General features: G+C 44.7%; 1 protein-coding gene across 2 annotated transcripts in view; it reads right to left on the bottom strand.

Annotated features, from left to right (window-relative positions):
* Positions 1-18,873, bottom strand: part of LOC126540573 (rifampicin phosphotransferase-like) — a 98,428-nt gene that overhangs the window by 52,066 nt on the left and 27,489 nt on the right. The window contains exons 12-22 of one of the 2 annotated variants that reach the window (XM_072286567.1): positions 12,519-12,658; positions 8,081-8,187; positions 7,419-7,457; positions 6,813-6,928; positions 6,663-6,733; positions 6,524-6,588; positions 4,735-4,882; positions 4,080-4,197; positions 3,117-3,217; positions 239-310; positions 50-156 (exon numbers count right to left, since the gene is read on the bottom strand). In XM_072286567.1, the coding sequence (XP_072142668.1) occupies positions 50-156; positions 239-310; positions 3,117-3,217; positions 4,080-4,197; positions 4,735-4,882; positions 6,524-6,588; positions 6,663-6,733; positions 6,813-6,928; positions 7,419-7,457; positions 8,081-8,187; positions 12,519-12,658 (1,084 nt within the window). The remainder of the gene's footprint in view (positions 1-49; positions 157-238; positions 311-3,116; positions 3,218-4,079; positions 4,198-4,734; positions 4,883-6,523; positions 6,589-6,662; positions 6,734-6,812; positions 6,929-7,418; positions 7,458-8,080; positions 8,188-12,518; positions 12,659-18,873) is intronic. The other variant, XM_050187412.3, reaches the window with a different exon arrangement.

The raw sequence follows: 18,873 nt of genomic DNA, 5'->3' as shown, positions 1-18,873 counted from the left end.
AATTTCTCATATAGCATACAAAATTCTGAAAAAAAACTTTAATACTCACGATACGTTTCCTTTGGTTAGTATTTCTTTTGGCGACTTCAGACCATTGTCAAATTCGTGGATCATTTCGCAATCAGTTTCTCTCAAGAACGTTGTCACAGGCCGAGACTGCAAGCCACAGCGTAGGTAATAAGGCAATGCGTGCGCAAGTGCGCTTCAAAAATGAGCAACCGAATAATTGCATGCTTACCTGCAACATGAAGAATTTTCCATCGTAGAGCGCCCACTCAATATCCTGTGGTATTGTATATGTCTTCTCAATCTGTGTGAAAAGGTAGGCAAAAGCTTAAGGAAGGGCTTGCGAACGTGTAAGACTGGCCCGAATCCTATGAGAATTGGCAATGGGAAATTATTTCCGGGAAACTACACCATATCTCTTGATTGACACAGGCATCCCTTCTGCGTTCAGCTGGTATCACAGTACAACGACACGCATGCTTATTTACTTTTGTGTTGGTGTGTGTTTATCTCTATACTTTCCACAGTTCGTGTCGTTCCTCTTAAATACTTTATCACGCCGTCGTTGAGCAGAGCTCCCGTTCACGTACTATTCTAGGGCTGTTTTATAGGCACGGACTACTTTTTTAGCCTCATCGATCATGAATGTCCCCTATCAATCTAGCCCTAGCTGTGAAAAACCAGCGCTCTGGTCCACTAACTGTGTGCTTAAAACCCATCATGCTCGTACGACCTTGCAGAATCGCACGTCTATTTCTAGCAAATCCGTGTTTTTTTTCGAGCAGTTGTAGTAATAATTTTCGATATCTGGTAAATAAAACACGCGCTTTATAATTTTGCCTGCATATGACCTATGACATAGCCTTGTACTCACGGCAAATGTACACTCGGTGTTACATTTTATTGTGCCAAAAGCTGTTGAAAGGTGCAATGCGGCATTTACTGTAAGTAACATAACTTACCCCCGTATAAGATAATGGGTGCTCGGGCCACTCTCGTGCTTCGCAGTTTCGCCAAATATGAAGTCATTGTGTCTTTGACTTCTGAGGCTCGTGCGCAAACGTCCTGCACTCTGTCCAGGGTGTCCCACATAATTGAGCCAAGAATTTAAAAATGAACGGTGCGTCGGAAGCGAATTGAACCGAACGCATACTATTCGCAATAGCCTATAGTAACTCAGACATTTGTTTCTTTTCCCCATAACTCACTAATTATTTAGTTTAATTATCCAACTCTTTAATTATTAGCTGAGGACTCCTTTCTTTGCGAGCCGGAAAGAAGGACTACGTGAGACGTATCGTAAAGGAAACAACTCGATCGGTGGTTTCTGAAGGTACTCTGCAAATCTGCGTATCATACCTGGGGTACTCAGCCACTAATTGAAATGTTGGGTAATTAAACTTAATTAATGAGTGAGTTAAGGGGGAAAGAAAAAATTGTCTGAGTTACTGTAGGCTATTGCGAATATGTGCGTTTGGTTCAATTCGCTTCCATGCGCCTTTCATATTTAAGTTATTGGCTCAAGTTATGTGGGACACCCTGTATATAACATGCAATAATATTTCTGAATATAAGTATTCTGCAGTTATCTACAGCGCCCGTAATTAACCTGAAAGCTTTGAACTTTCCCAGTACATGAGACGAAACAAAAGCCTCCCCTTTCATCCGTTTTTATAGAGTCTGAACTAGGCGAAGCATTTAGCTTTCCCAGCACGCTCGGAAACTTTTCTAACAGCGGCTGCTTGATGCTTTTCCCCACTTCTACACGTAATTTACGGCAAAGGCCATTATTAACCCGCACATTAGATTTTGCACGCACGATAACCCACCACTCAGTGCATGATATTAATTTAGTTCTCCTTAGAAACTGGTTAATTCGCACACAATTATCCGATCACTTATAGTTGCAATAACGCCTTTCTCTGTAAAAAAAATTATGTGCATAACGTTCATATTTCTTTATATGTCGGAACTTCAACTTCGCCCAAGGCGAGAATTTTTAATAAATGCAATGCAGATATATATCGACAGCTACAGCTTCAGTTTATTCTCGTTATGTATCTTCCCTGACACTCTGAAGGTAGTACATTGTTGGTTGAAAGACTAAGATGAAATTAAACACCCAAGAGTGCAATAAATAGCTAGGCCCACGTAGACACACGTATACAGCTATCGTACGTTAAGACCCAAAAGTTCAGTTGCAACTTCAATGGAGAGTTATAATCAGGTCTCGGGTTGAGGCATTGCTGTCTTTATGTACACAACATTAAGTGGTTGAATTGCATGTGCCAAACTGAGGCCGTTAGAAGCAGGACGGAATTAAGAAGCTTTAGGCCGGGCCAACTACGATGCCGCCTACTCAAATACATGTAACACGCAGAAATGCTCTTCTGCGATAACACCTGCACCGATAATAACGAACTTTGTTACATTTCAGAGCGACTCTTGTGTTCTAGTGACCACTGCAAGCCGAATTTTTATTTAGAATTGTCTTTACAGAAATTGATGAAAAGTTATAGGTAGAAAAAAAAATAGAAGCACGAAGTTGACAAATCCGTATCTCTGCACGACAAACCCATATCGCATTTCTGTAGGCTACATTTGTTTGGACAAACAAAACGAATAAATTTGACATATTAATGTTTAGCTTACCTAATTTTGTTATAACGTTTACGAAGGTCTTGCGAAATTCCTACTCACATATTAGCACCGTGATTGAGAGTCACGTATAATACATCAAGTTTGACAACTAACAAATTTACTATTAAATGCAATTCACAGAATAGTTATATCGTTTTATTGCTCAGTTACAAACTTGTAAACCTGATAGCTTCGCACTGTGAGAATTAGCGATTTTTACAATATTTATTTAAACATTTATAACCTAAATAGAAAATTCGCTGGTTACAGTCACTACAATTTAACTTTTTCTTTAGAATGTGACAATTAGTTGACGTGGTTGCCAAGAAAAACGCATTCTTCTTTCCCGTGTATTTAGATAGCTGCCCCCGAGCTAATGCTCCCTCTGAAGTGTCCTACATACCGGACACTCTCCGAATGTAAGTTAAAGTTACGTATAACATGAACCGGCAGAGTGAGCACGACATTACCTGCATGCCAATAATGGCCAACTTTTCGACGTCTTCATCAGACATGGAGGGGATCTGGGCCTTCTCCGAACTCAATGGTACCGTAACCACACCATCGTTCTCTGCAATGAAATGTCGAGTCACGTGCTGTGGATGGTTATGAATAGATTTGGCATTCGTAGCGGCATCCGACTGGAGCACAGAAGCAGTATCAACAAATCTTAACACTTGCCACACTATACGGAGGACAGGGCTTGTCATGGCAGGTGTACGTAAAACAACTTCTTCGCCTCAGAAATGTGTTCTTTCGACATAAGAACAAGATATAGGCTGCTTACAACAATCCTAGTGAACTAGGCTGAAGTTCCTAACGTTAGTATGTAACGTGCAACTTCAAAAAAATCCAACGCTGCTTTTGCAAACACGCAGTCTTTGCCTGAGCATTGGAGCACAATCGTCGTTTGACGGCATTTCATGGCAAGCGCTATGGTAAATTTATGGCATCCGAAAGGTGTGAAGCTGCTTTGGGCCTACAGACCTATAATTCTATTGACCCACTATGGTGACTCAGTGGCTATTGCTGCAGACAAGGACAGGGTAGTGAGTTTTTTTCTGAGCTGAGGTGGCCACATTTCGACGGAGGCCAAATGCAAAAGCCCTCATGTACTTAGATTTAAGTTGACCTTAAAGAACCCCCGATGGTCACAGTTATTACTACGACGTCTCTTGTAGCTGCAGAGTTTTGCCCATGAACAGATCACTCGACCAATAAAATCTCAAGACGAGCCTCTATCGTACGCAGTTCAAACCCCGAGCTTTTCTTTTGTTTCAGGTGACTGTGCCTATAAAAATGAAACATAATTATTTGCGTACATGTTGATTTGTCGATGAATTAACATTACAAAAGTATTGAACACTCTTGTAATGGGGCATTTATTAGGACAACAGCCCTAATCGCATGATGACATAGACTTATAGGCTCACCGGACGTGGTTGTGTAGACTGACTTGTGGCCTATCTGTTTTGACTCGACGGTCACTGTCTGCGTTCCCGTCTTCTTCAAAACAAAGGTATCCGGGTCTGCCGATGCCGATACAACAGACTGCACAGGAACAGACCCAGGTGTGTTAACCAGGAATTGGCAAAAGAGACCTATCACGCTCGTGAAAATTATCATCTCACGCATGCCTTTTTTTTTCTAATTAGCGGCAAAAGAATGGTTCAGCTGCCGCATAAATTTGGAAGGTGTAAACACTGATTCAGTAAATGCGCATCATACTACAATGCTCAAAATATTCTAATGATTGTTTCCACTGCCATAACGCCATTATATCAAATGAACTTTTCTCACTACTAAAGGTCACACATCATAAAATTAGATATTTGCATGTACAGAATAGCGGAACGCGTTCCTAATAAGTCCAGAAAAGAAGACACAGTTGCAGTTTGGCTTCGTATGTATAGAACACCATGAGAGCCCATACCCTCCAAAAACATACCTGTGAATGTACTCGCAGTCAAAAAGAAGGAAAGTAGAAAAAAAATGAATTTACTTAAGCTTCGACAAACTGTTGCTCAGAATCATTTATGGATTATTCAATGAGAGTATCGACATGATAAAAGGTGATGCAACGCTTACTTCACCGATGCCGTAGTTGGCGGTCACAGTGATTTGTGATGGGCTCCCGGTAAGCGGGTCACATGTAAACATCACGCCCGCCGCAGTTGCGTCCACCAGCTCCTGTACCACTACTGCCATTGGCACGTCCAGTGGCTGTCCATATTGCCTGCGAAATACCGTGACAAAGTAGCAGAGAGTAGTACATAATGCAACGCTCAGAAAGCCATTGGTCGACAGTCGAAGGCTACAAACTGAAGAATGCAGGACCTGTCACACGTTTCTCCTGAAACATTAGGGTGCCCGGCGTCATAAAGCAAAGCTTAGTATGGTTTCATTGCTTTTGTTAGCATGGTTCCAGCAATGAATAGCACTTAGTACATTTCAGATTATCTCTACTTTCGAGCACACGTCTAAGCTTGTGAAGCAAGGCTCATGGAAGGCAAATGCTTCTCGACGAGTTTTAGCAACAACATACACCAGTGCAACTGATGGCACATGAGAAATAGCCTCGCGATTTGAGTCATTTCGTTGGTTTTGTTCTGCCCGTGTTGCCCCCCCCCCCCCCCCCCCATATTATACCATAACCCATTTCCAAACCGCAGTATCATTCTTGTATGCCGAGCGTTTCAGAAAGCGCAAAATATGAGCTTGGGAACGCAGACAGCATGATACGTATGTCACTGCGCACATTCACATAAGCATGTATGAAGGTCATGACCTTCACTTCTTTATTTACGATAAGATACCTACGTAATAAACACGGCATTGTTATAATCATTCAGAAAAAGTGCAGCACCCTGAGAAGCTTGCCATATATTCCACGTCTAACTGCTGTCATAGGTTTTAACAACCGAAATTAGCTGCCGAGCAAGAAATGAGCTGTGTGAGGATGTTCGCCAGTGTGCGAAGCGGTAATTTCGTGCTTCTCGAAGCCAAAGGCCTGTTTCGTTTTCCGTCCTTCATGTATCTCTTCATGCACCCTGCCTGCAAGTTTGTGTGTTCTGAACTTTCCCGTTGAGCTCACCATGACTGGTGGGCTCTATTACTCCGCGTTTGACAATTTCAGGAGAGAAAGAGCGCAGCAGTTGCAGCTTCCTAGGGTGCCCACACGGAATACAATAGAATGTCAATCAAAAACACAAACGCTGGCTCCAAAATAAATTGTTAAAGTAACGCAGACACACCAACACGAACTCACATTGATACATACATACATACATACATACATACATACATACATACATACATACATACATACATACATACATACATACATACATACATACATACATACATACATACATACATACATACATACATACATACATACATACATACATACATACATACATACATACATACATACATACATACATACATACATACATACATACATACATACATACATACATACATAAATTGCCATCCACTTGACATGTCTGTATAGGGTTCATGTGCCGTTCGACCACTATGTTTAACTTGCTACTGTGCATTTAGCTCCGATTTGTCGTCCCGTCCTTTTGCCTCCTTTACACTGCATCCGGTTTGAAAAGACAACTTCCCAACGCACTTCCTGTTTGTCTGTATTGTCCTCATGCTGCAGCGCTACAGAAACCACCCACGAATGAACACAACTCGCCCATCATGTTGCAAAATTGCAAAGCTTAACTTCCTGTCACAACATTGTTTATGTTGTTGCTTGCTGGACTTGGTTTACAAAACAAGACATGCACAATTCACAAAGGCAATATTCGTATACAAATATGGTGAATGTTCGCAGCCTTGGTTGCTCGTAATTTAACCTCACCTCTTATAGTTCACATTTGTGAAGCTGTACTGCGATGCCCAGCACTTCACCACAGCGCTGATGACCTTCAAATAAAAGCATCATAAGCATAAGATAACTGGGAAACGACTAGGTGCTTAAAACAAATTGGTCTTATTACGTTTTCCTGGCCCCGAACACCAAGCAATGTGGTCATTTGACCGGCGGCTGACATGTCCTCAGAGTCTTCACCTGCATTCAAGAAGTGCCAGATGAAAGTGTGAGTATTCACACATTTTTTTTTTCGTTTTTCAGTAATTTGAAATCTTACCTATTGCTGAAGATCGGACAGCAAATGCGGTGCCGTTGTGAAATGTTGAAACGTGGAAAGAAATTTCTTGCGCAACTTTTGTAGGCATTTTCATTTCTTCAATAGCACCTACCACCCTGCACGCGATAAAGATAATACGATAAAGCTGAAATCTCCAAAGAGGACAGTGAAAAGTAGATTACTATCCCCCAACCACTGGGCGTCCGTCTTTTTCTATCTTTTAAACCACAGCTTTTCATACATTTTAGGAAGTCATCTTTAACTTAAAGCACTTGAGCCTGTAATAAATTTCTATTTGTAGTATTATGCTTGTTTCTTTATTTTCTTGCTTGCGCGTTCCCTCCGTTCCACGTGTGTGTGTGTGTGTCTGTGCCTGTGTGTGTGCCATCAACGCTACAAGTGCCAATGATGCCCATAAATATACCCAAGATTCTTAACTTTTTTGTCATCCTTCGAGTTCTCACAGTGTCCTCTTAGTATTCAGAGATAGCATACCTTTCCAATATGAAGTCGCTCTTTGCTTTCTTATTCTTAGAAAATCGTTATCCTGAGCCCTTCTTAAGATATGTTTGCTTTATTATGCATGTCTAAAAGCATGAAACTTACCTGGAACACACTTCTTTCAGCGCTGTTTGCCAGTCATCTCTGCAAAAATTTTTGAAAAATGTGTGGTAGTTACGTAAACACGCACTGAAACAAACGAATGGCGCCGTATTTCTGCGCCGACATCTCCTCATATCGTGTAAATAAAAAACGAGCGTGACACTCTCGCTTTCCTTTAGTTTTTCTCAATCGCGCTACCTATCGCGTAAGTTCGGTCCTCACGCAGACATCTTATAAGGCCCGAATTGTTAAGCAATCATCAGTACGAAAATTTTTATTAAGTATCCGTCTACTGCTGCACCGTAATTTCAGAACTTCTCATGCAGTCGCTTTTTTTCGTCCGTGTATTGGTGTCATCTGAAACACCCGCATGACGTCACTGAGGTGAAATATTGTTAAATCATGTACGTAGGCGTTCGCATGCAAAGAAAGCTGTGCTGTCCTTGCTCCTTTTTACAAGAAAGCGCATACGCTCCATGAAATTCTGCGAGTGAAGCTGCATCTTTAATAGCACACAAAAGTAATTTGTAACCTGCAACAATGTTCCTACTAGAATAGTCAAACATACCTTCCACAAGTAAAGACGTTTCTCACTTTAGCTCAGAACGTTTATTTCTGCGCTAATACGCTCATTTTCATTGAATAATTCCATCTAAAAAGCTCACCTGCCTCTTGCAGTCTCAATTTGTTGCACCAGTTTACCGAATTCTTCGTTCGCAGAAAAAAGCTCGTATGACTTGGTTGTGATGATAAATCCACGAGGTACTGAAAACTGAATATGAAAGGCCATTAACTGAATAGTCGAATGAACATGCGGTTATGGTGCAGTAACAAAACGCATTACTTAAAGAGGTTATGCATCAAGCAACTTTTTATAACAGTTCACCTGTCAATATATTCAAAGGATAAAAAAATTTCGTGTGGAATCACACAGCACTCGTCCCATCCAAACCCGCATAGTTTTTTAACAGTAGTAGTAGAGCCGCATTTCATTCTCCCGTGACGTGTTTGCTCGGCGCCCAATAGCCGAGGACGTTGATGCCGCGTGACAACATTGGCCCGCCATGCTTCTCCAGCATGCTCAGCTTGCTGAAGGTGTAGTCATGGCCTCCGCTATGGCTAGGCGCGCCGTTCCCAGTGACGTCACTTCTATGGTCAAAGCAGCTTCTGTGAGGTGGCTGCTATTGCGCCATTTGTCCGTCATGTTGACGCCTCGTTGCCATGGTTGCAACACCTTGCTCGTTGGTTGTGTGATAATTAGGCGATACTTGAAATGACTGGTAAAACGTAATGCCGCAGTTCTTTTTTCACAGTACTCGCGATATCGTCCGAACGTTAATTGCATATTATATTTTTAACCGATGCTCAATGGGCCACAGAACGTCGTCACGTCGGTCGGCATCTTGCTGCTTCATCAGTGCTGCCCATCTTGCCCATCTAGCTTTCTTGAAAGCACTATATATATATATATATATATATATATATATATATATGTGTGTGTGTGTCTGTGTGTGTCTGTGTGCGTGTGCGTGTGCGTGTGCGTGTGTGTGTGTGTGTGTGTGTGTGTGTGTGTGTGTGTGTCTTCTTATGTCGAAGGCCTCTTCTTTCATGTACGGCATGTTGAATAGCAACCAGTGCCCGTTAAATAATTTGTCAAGAATATTCGTGTGACAAACAGGCTTTTCCTAGAAATACCGTTTCCTTCATTACGACTGAATTTCTCTTGACGGGGCAAGCATCCGCATTTTTCTGTTTTATAGAGATGGAGATTGCTTTCTACTTCGCTATTTCTTCATCTGTGCTGGTAGATCGGCCATGGGTGGCGATCTTGTGCAGAACTATAAATTACGCTGTGAATTCCCTCACATCGCTCTCTATTTTCGAGCTTGAGTAAGAAGTAATTACCGTTATACTGTTTAATTTTTGACGGTTTCATTCCACACTGTATTCTATGCATGTATTTGTAAATGATGACTGTAATAGATTACTTCACACAGTATTCTTTCATTTCTTTTAGTATATTTACTGTGAGCGAGAGAAAAACAAGCTTTGATAAAATGCTGGAGACGTGAGCCTGGCGTTTCTCCCTAGTGCCTTTCGTAGCTTGATGCTTACGAGGATAAAACTGAGATCACCCGGTATGTTCATTGCAATGTTACTAATTTAGATGTTCCTAACTGAAAGTGAACGATTTATTTGTGCGAAATTTGAAATGCTGTCAGCTACTGTGCCACAGCTTGCGCCACAACCGAGACATATTACAACGGTCAAATGATGATGACATGAGATTATATGAAAAACGTTCCGGCCATAAAGCGCGTTTCATAAACCTGCTTAAATAGTCAATAAAAAAAACAGCCACAAGCCGGTACACTCTGCACTTCCCGCAATTAAAGCACAACCGATCACATGCCATAAAAGGAATTAATAAATCAACCTTTCCTAATCCTATCGCTTAAGTATTGTAGGCGTATGTCATACAACGTATTATAAGGGTAATGTTGCGTGTATGCTTCGTTGTTCTGCTAAGGGCTATGAATCACGATTATTTTGAAATCAGAGCGCCTGAAAAACTGCAGACGATCACAGCTGCATTAGATGTAGCTTTCATTTCATGGTCCTTCGCCTGTGCCCTTTCAACACATTAACGAAACGTAATTCATTCCTCATTGCTGAGGCTGAATGGCGATAGTAACATCTTGGTGAGGGCTAGTCGGCTCATCTTTCGCAATATGATCAAACAGCGCCACTAAAACGTGGACACGCGGGCAAACTAATGCCTCAGAAGAAGCACGATGGTGGCGGAATATAAATGGTCCCGCTCGGTAAATAAGATTTTGACAAGCGTTAAAGGGCCGCTCACCAGCTTTGGGCAATTGCGAACCGACAAATGTGGTGCGTACACCGCGCGCCGACAATCCTGTCTGCAACGCTTCAAAGCGATGCGTGGCACAAAAACCGCTTAAGTTTCAAACAAAAGCCCGCGCGCACTTCCTCTCGAGGGCTTCCTGCCAGAAAGTCGAGGTCACACACACGGTCACCTCCATGCAAAAAAAGCACTGTCTGCAACGTCACCGACCAGGGCACGTGACTTCAGAAAATCATCCAATGCGGAACGCGCCGTGCCACCACTAGAAGTTCGCCGCGCAGCAAAAGAAAAAAAAAATAAACAGAAAAAGACAACTGAGGTTGGGTCCGTCACGGGAGTGTGACATGGTTCCTAGACTCAGGTATGGGCCTCTTGCCGACGCTAGTCCACGCAAAGGGACAGAGTGTGTCTACAGGCAGTGACGCTCGCATCCCGGCGGCACGAGAACACGACATTTCAATTTTCTTCTATCTACCCCAACAATGAACCAATTTCAAAACTGCTTTCGGCAAAACGCTCCTTAGGCGGAGCCTTACAAGTTCCCTTAACCGAAAATTTGTAATGGGGCCTGGTAAGTGGTTGCTTACAGAGCATCAGATACTCAGACATTCGTATTGAGCCATTCGCTCCGTTAGGACACTATATATATACCTTGACAGTACCCCCCCCCCCTCTAATTACCTCGCAGAGACATGCACTGAGAGCCATACAATTTAATGTATTCGTCACCTCAGCCCGACCCTTCCTACAACTTTTCCGTGGTGACCCATCCTGGCCCAATTGCCCCGGCCCCCACGTGACCAGGACCATCGGTTCCCTCTCACCAGTCCCCTCGCAACACACTGACATGCTGCCGCGCCTCACATTGACCATTCGAATAGTGTCAGATGAAGACCTATAAGGTCTTACCTCTCTACTACACTACACACCCGAGTTCAGCCTTTGATATCTCATGATACTTTACGTCGAATTTCTGCATAATATGTCACCCTGCTTGGTGAGGAAAGAGCCTGCTCACGTAAAACATTCTTTCATTTCGAGCAAGCGTTCTGGAAGGTTTGTACTCTTTGCATTTGCCAAACAGGTTAACTAACAATTATAATCTGCTGTTAGCGTACTCCTCTAGTCGTCAGTATAACTAAATTTACCGCTTCATAATGGCTTTTTTTTTCCTGCATGAAGAAGAATGTATAATCCCTCGTAAATATTACAGGATGGTAGTCTGATGCTCAGACACTCAGTTCGATCCGACCACGATTGGAACGGGGCACGATGAGTAGGTGTTACACCAGCTTGTGACAACCTTTCTGAGGACTGATTTGCGGTATTTTCTTTTCTTATGCTCTCAGCTATCTCTGCCTGATCCGCAACATTTCACTCTAGTATGTTAATATGAAGCGTAAAGTGCACTGTAAACACTAAGCAATGTAAAGGTGCACATTCGTTGCATCTTAGAGGTAAGCGGTGCACTTTACCCTAAATTGTCATATTATTATCACGGGTATTGGCCTTATGACATTGTTTTTCATCTTAAGCAAACACCAATCGAAATAACTCTCAGAGGAAAAAGGCTTAGGACACTGTGGTAACAGATGTCATGTTAAGGCACGCATAACGTCAAGCTAAATGCTTATTGCTCGCTGGAAATGTTTATGGCACTGACATTATCTTCAACACCGACGAAAAAGAAACATCATCATAGTGTGCGCGGCTCCTACTATGAAACAAGCTAAGCAGAGCGAGCTAAAAAAGTGGGAGCGGTCGCATCTCAAAGCGGCCGCCTCGCATCGGACGTGGGCGGTCATGCGCCATCAGATTTGGGAGGGGAGAAGACCTTCCTCCCACTGTCGGTGCACGGGAACCGAAAGCGCTGCCAGTGATTGTGTTGCACGGCTTCGTCTTGCCGGCTCGTCAAAGTTTCGCTAACACATATTCCCACAGCGTGTGGAATGTGCTGGAATATTTAAAGCCGCGCTTTCTGCCTACCTACCACAATGTGCCTGGCGTGAGGCAAAGAATACTTCGCAAATAGCTTTATCAGACTTGATGCGGTAAGCTATATGGGCTTCCACAATTGTTGCTTTACGACGCTTTTATGAGCCCCGCTCTTTATTCCGGTTGGGCTTCCATATTCAGTGCTCCTGCAAACAACAGCACCGCACTTCTCATTTATGCCTCTCGAATAAAGTAGGTGTCCATTTTTTTTTCGATTTCCTATGCCTACAATGACGCACCGTTTGCACTTCTGTGGAGATTGAATCCAGCACAGCTAGCGATGATCCTTTGCCCCCCGTCAATTGAGGAACTCTGCTGCACTGGTCCCTGATGTCAGATACAAGTGGAAGCACTTTGGGCAGCTCGTGCTCTGCACAACGTCAGAAAAAAAGAATCCCTGTAAAACAGTATTTGTAATAGACAACTGCATGCAGTATTTACAGACTGAAGTAACAAATTTTTCCGAAGCACTAGTTCTTTTTTTTCATGCCAGGAGGACCGAAAGTGTGGGCTCTTGATTAAACTAAAGGCGTATGATTAAACATGACGGCTTTTGGGCAAGACTGCTTCGTTATTGTGCAGATTAAAAAATGGAGCACTCGACACTTACTTTAACGTAATAAAATTTGTAGTAAACAGAAAATCTGGATGAACTAAAGCATGCCAATATGATAGGCTTAAAAAAGAAATGTATCTATACTGGTATCAAGTTGTTGAACCGATACACTAGAGAAAACAGAAAAAAGGTGTCAGCAAACTTTAGTGACTGGGCCATTTGTGAACTCATTTACTGCGAAAACAGCCTGCTCTCACGGCGCACCATCTTCACAAGAATGTCTTGACAATACACAATACGTCTTCCAGGCCGCTGCGGGATTGCCTTTCCTGATCTGATATAAAGGATTCTTGTCGTTTGATTGTAATGCTTTTTTTAGCATCAACCGCTGACAACCGACCTATCGATAACGTAGGCTGAGCGACGCTGGGATTACTGGCGAAGCTGTAGAAGGCACAAAATTAGGCTACAACTGTTAGATCTAGAGATGGGGCTTCTAGCCGTGTACAACGCACAATGCCACTCGGGAAAAATAATTACTCATAATTGGACTTGAGAGACATAAGGAGACAGCGAGAGATTTTAATTACGAATGAATGAAGGATTGTTTTATTTGAAGCGGGGCGACGGTTTGGCCTATAAAGGGACGGGGTTGAGGGGCGGGGCTCACGTGACTTGAAAGCTTAGCTTAGCGGTAGGGTTTGCGTGCTACTTCATGTTCAATAAAGCACAAAGTTAAAGAAAAGTGAGGTAAAGCGCGCACTAAAATTTACAGGCACGTGACATCTCGTACCGGTCTGTATCTCGCAGGATTGCTACAGACGCCGGCCGAACCAGAGCACCGCCCTGTTATAGGGACGTCGCGCCGCTATGCAGGCGCCCTGTGAGTGGCATGCTCAAAGCGTCTCTTGATACCTGAATGCGCTTGGACACAATGAAGCGTGCAATGCTACTTCTTTCCTTTATACATGGCCTCAGAGGAGAATCAATAATAAAGAAATAACCGCGAGTCTAAACAGACATGAATGCTGTTATAAATGAAGGCTAAATGAAATCCTAGCACTATGTGGCGAATAAAAATAACTTTTGCACAAACAAATTCATCCTAAAATTTCACAACCATTTCTGGATGAATTGTTTGTGCAATAGAATGGTATCTGCATAGGGTCCAGTGTGGCACCCGTCTTATGCCACACTTTTCTTTCAAAATTTGACAAAGCTCTGAGCAGCTCTTTACATGACGGTAGGGTAGTCAAGGGCTTCAGGTATCTTGATGATTTTGTGATCTTGTCAGACCTGAAAGACCCTTTGGAACTAGAATCGGTCTCAAGTGATATATTTAGCTCATTTAGAGCGTGCACGAAGGCTCTAAATTATTCGGAACAACTGGCTTCAGACAATGCAAATAGGTTTTTAGACTTAATACTGACCTTCTCTAACAGTGGTCACGTTTGCTGGATGTATGCGCCTCGTAACCAGAAACAGCTTCTACCATTCGAATCGTCGCACTCTAAACTAGTGATGCGTCGCATAGCCGCCGTCTGCATCAACAATGCCCTCGATAGAAGCTGCCATCATTCAATGGAGCGAAGTTTTCATGAGCAGATTAAACGTTTACAGCTGGCCGGCTTTCCTGACACTGTTTTCAAAACAGTAGCCGAGACAAAGTTGAAAAAAGAAACAGAAGGCAGAGCACTTAGCACTGCCAATGAGGACCGTAAGCGAGTGCAAGTCATGGCTTATATTCACGAGGTTTCTCACAATGTGAAAAAAGTTGCCACAAGGCACAGCGTACGGGTTGTGTTCTCGGCGCCATGCAAGACGTCAAGGCTATGTGCTAGGATTAAAAAACGTAAACCTAGGAATGCCTGCAGTACCAGCCATAAGTTCACAACTTGCCTCAAAAATGTTGTCTATCGCATACCGTTGAAGTGTGGTCGCGTGTATATAGGCTAGACGGGGCGCTGTATTAATTCCCGCTTAAAAGAACACGAAGCGGCCGTCGCGTCAGGAGGAGGGGCAAACGTGCCTACTCATTACCGAATGTGCAGCTGTTCAACTCTTCTAGAAGACATACAAATTATTGGCAGGGGAACCACACGATACGAACGAGAACTGATTGAAGCGTACCATATCCGAAAACATGGTCACAATCGATGTGTTAGCGTACCCTCGTTATCGCTGTCAAAGAAAGAGATAGCTTATTTAGAAAAATGTGGTTACTAGATGTCATTTTCGGTGTTGATACTCACGTGGTATGCACGACGCATGCGAGCTCTGGCTGCCCTGCCAACTTCTGTGTGGTTAATTTCATTAAACTTGTTACTAGTCCCAGCGTGTATCTGTCTACTTCTCTCCTAGTGTTTGCGTCATAAAGGCTAGGTTCCGTCGTTTCTAAAAACTTTAGAAATCGTCGGCGTGCTTACACAGAGAAAACTGCGCAGCGGCATTCTGCATAGCTTCCCTTAACGTTTTGTGCATGGTCTGGTCAACTGGGTCGCTTAGACTCGTCTACGACGGTAGAAAGTGCTGCGCTCAACTGAAAAGAAAGTCTACACGCTCGACGCTGAACTTGGACGGGTACCAGATTCGACAAGTCCCCAAAGTCCGATTTCTTGGCGTTACCTTAGACCACAGGCTACTCTGGCGCCGCGGTGTTGATCATGTTGTGACGTCATCGTCACCCAGGCTACATGTGCTCAAGCGAGTCGCTGGCATACGCTGGGGCAACCACCCGACGTCGATGCTACGGCTACATACAGCGTTGGTTACCAGTCGGATCCTGTATCAGCTACCTCTGATGTCACCCTCAGACAGCCAATACGAGCGCTTAGAAGCCATCCACAGAAAAGGTATCCGACTTTACCTTGGAGTCCCTCAGCCAGCGTCAAACAAGAAAGTGCTCTACGAAGCTGAGTCACGCCCTCTACGACTTCAGGCTTCCCAGGCTCCCATGATCCAGCTACTACGATTGAGTGAGTCTACGCCCGGTAGAGCCCTCTTACGACGTATAGGTAACAGGCCGCGCTCACATTTTTATGCAGCACTGAACACGCTTCGCGTATGAGGATTGCGCTGCTCGAGACAGAGGGAAAGGATAGAACCACCCTGGACATTCGAGGACATCACATGCAACTTAAGTGTACAACGATTGCAGTCAAATAGCTGCATTCCATCTGCAGAAGCCAAGTCATTAGTCCTGGAACACCTGAACATGACTTACCCGAATCACCTACAAGTATACACAAATGGCTCTGTCAAGGCAGACGAAGACCGCTGGGCAGCTGCATTCTATATTCCCTCTCTAAGGTATACGTGGTCTGGCCGTCTGGACTGTATAACCTCGTCGACAGTTGGGGAAGGCGTAGCAATAGCTTCTGCTCTGCGCAAACTAAAGACTTTGCCTCCGCAAAATGTGGTTGTCCGTACGGACTCAAAGGCCGCGTTACAGCAAGTATACCGTGGTCTGCCATCCCTCAAGTTCCCACGAAAATCACTAGCCATCGTGAAAGCACTCAACAACAAAGGCTTCACACTAAAGTTTCAGTGGATTCCCTCCCACATTGGTATCTACGGAAACGAAAAAGCTGATGCGCTTACATACGCAGCGCTCTATCATCCTCCCAAAATCAAGACTCCAAAGAGTGATCAAGTGCAAAAATCTGACATTTGAAATCACTTTGCGTCGCTTTGGGTTCCACCGCATATGCCCTGCGTAACCAAGAGATTGCACCAAGAGGAAGCCTCACTTCTATATCGAATAAGGACAGGATCTGCTAACACACCGGCCTGATTATTTAAGACGGGGCGAATCAATTCTCCGAACTGTACGGCATGCAACAAGACAGGAGACATTGAGCACTTTTTGTAGTCCTGCCAGCAATTCCAAGATGCAAGGGACGCTCTCCTGAAGAATCTGCAAAAAAAAAGACCTTCCGCATGCGCTCATGCAACACCTTATATTTCCCGAGGGATCAGATATAGCCCAAAAAGAAACTTCACGTCTCCTTATCGAATTCTTAAGAGAGACTGGTTTGATGGACATATGGTGAAACCCTTCAGCGGTATTGTGCGAGACGCTCGGGCGGAGCAATTGCCGGCCTTGATCAGCAGGCTAAACCCGCCTGTTGCTACAATTCACCACCACCACCATCACCATCACCATCAGCCCCACTTTGCGAAAATTAAGCGTCTATTCTACCCGAGACCTCGTCGTACTCAGAAACTGAGGGCCAGCGCTACAGCAATTACATCGTAACCTGCCTGGCGAGAAGTTTACTCGGCAATCGCTGGCGTTGCTTAAAAATCTCAGAGGTGAACTTTCAGAGCGTCGGTCGCACGTTGGAAATGGATACAACGAAAGAGTTGACGCTGTCGCGCCAAACGCAATCATAGGCCCTAAATTGAGAGGCACGAAGAATCCGTGCCAAACAACGGAAGCAATCCACAATTATTTCTGGCCGCTTCACAAAACTCCGCATCAAACCTGTGTGGTCCAAGGACTGTGGTCCAAGGCGAAGGAGCCATACTTCTCTATTGCGTTAGAACTAACCTCGCTGACACTCAGGCTTAGTTATTTAGGACTGGATGATTCCCCACCCCACTTTGTCCCTTATCTGGTGAGATCGGTGATATAAAACACTTTATGTGCGTGGCTATGCCCGCAGTTTGACGCGGAAAGAAAGGCTTCGCTTTGCAACCTACAAAATAAAGGCCTTACACACGACAGCTACAAAGACGCTGCGTTTTCCGAGGGTGCCCGTGGTAAGCCGCGACTGCTGGTTGCCTTCCTTCGAGACACGGAGCTGGCCAACGCCAGGTGGCGCACCCTTGCTAACATCGTGTGAGATGCTCAAGCGGAACAATATGTCGGCTAAGCATGCCAGACTAACCGCGCGTGCTGCAGCACCACCAGCACCACCACCGCCATCTTTAGGAAGGAAACAGGAGAGCCCCCCCCCCCTCCTCTTTCAAGGAGAGAGGTAAGACAAATATCAGCGAGAATGAAATATTGATGTAGGTTGCGCGAAGAGTTTATAAAGACCGTGCATAATAGTGGCCACCAGCAGTGAGCTTTGTCATGGAATCCGAGTGAACGATATTATTACGATATGATTCCGCGAGAGACGAGCAGCCGCGAGAACGACGAAGAAGTTGGTCGGTGCCCTCGGCACGAGCGAGTGTCAGCCTGGCTGCCTGGCTTCAGTGTAAATAGCGTGTAAATAGCATCTCTCGTCTGTGTCTTTCCACACGTAGCATTTCTGGTGGAGGTCAGCGATCCCCGTCCTCACCACGGAACTCCGAAGTGGTCGGCACACCGAGCTTGTCACCATGCCTCCCGGTGACGCACCCGCCTCCGCAACGGCTTCGGCTTGTCCGACTGCTCCAGTCGTCACGGTTGCCCCACATCGTGACCCAGGTGTGTTCTCTGGCCTGGAGGGACAGGATGTCGACGACTGGATCAAGCTCTATGAACATGCCAGCGCTAATAACAGGTGGGACCCAACGATTATGCTCGCCAATGTCATCTTTTATCTCGGCGGCACCCCACGCGTCTATGACGAAATAACCAGTTGGGACAGTTTCAAAGAAAAACTGCGGGAACTGTTCGGCGACCCCATTGCGCGCAAGGCTGCCGCGAGAAAGGCTCTTGCATCTCGTGTTCAGTCACCTACCGAGCCATACGTTTCCTACATCCTCGACGTCTTGGCTCTATGCCGTAAAGCTGACGATCATATGTCCGAAGGAGATAAAGTGGCACATGGGCTAAAAGGCATCGCCGACGACGCCTTCAATTTGCTTGTTTTCGGCAACGTGTCGACTATCGATGCCATTATAAAAGAATGCCGTCGCCTTGAACAGGCTAAGAGCCGCCGTATCTCAAACCACAGTGCGCGCCTACCCAACACTGCTGCTACGTCGACATGTGAGGGTCGACCACGTCAGACCACCACCTGTGACGACCTCACCCGCATTGTTCGCCGCGAACTCGAGGCCGCCTCTTTGCCAGCCTTCTCCACGCCGCATCCCGATCCGCC

Source organism: Dermacentor andersoni, chromosome 2, assembly GCF_023375885.2.
Source record: "Dermacentor andersoni chromosome 2, qqDerAnde1_hic_scaffold, whole genome shotgun sequence".
In the NCBI taxonomy this organism is placed as follows: domain Eukaryota; kingdom Metazoa; phylum Arthropoda; class Arachnida; order Ixodida; family Ixodidae; genus Dermacentor; species Dermacentor andersoni.
The sequence above is the reverse complement of the archived record's forward strand: the minus strand, read 5'-3'. Positions and strand labels throughout refer to the sequence as shown.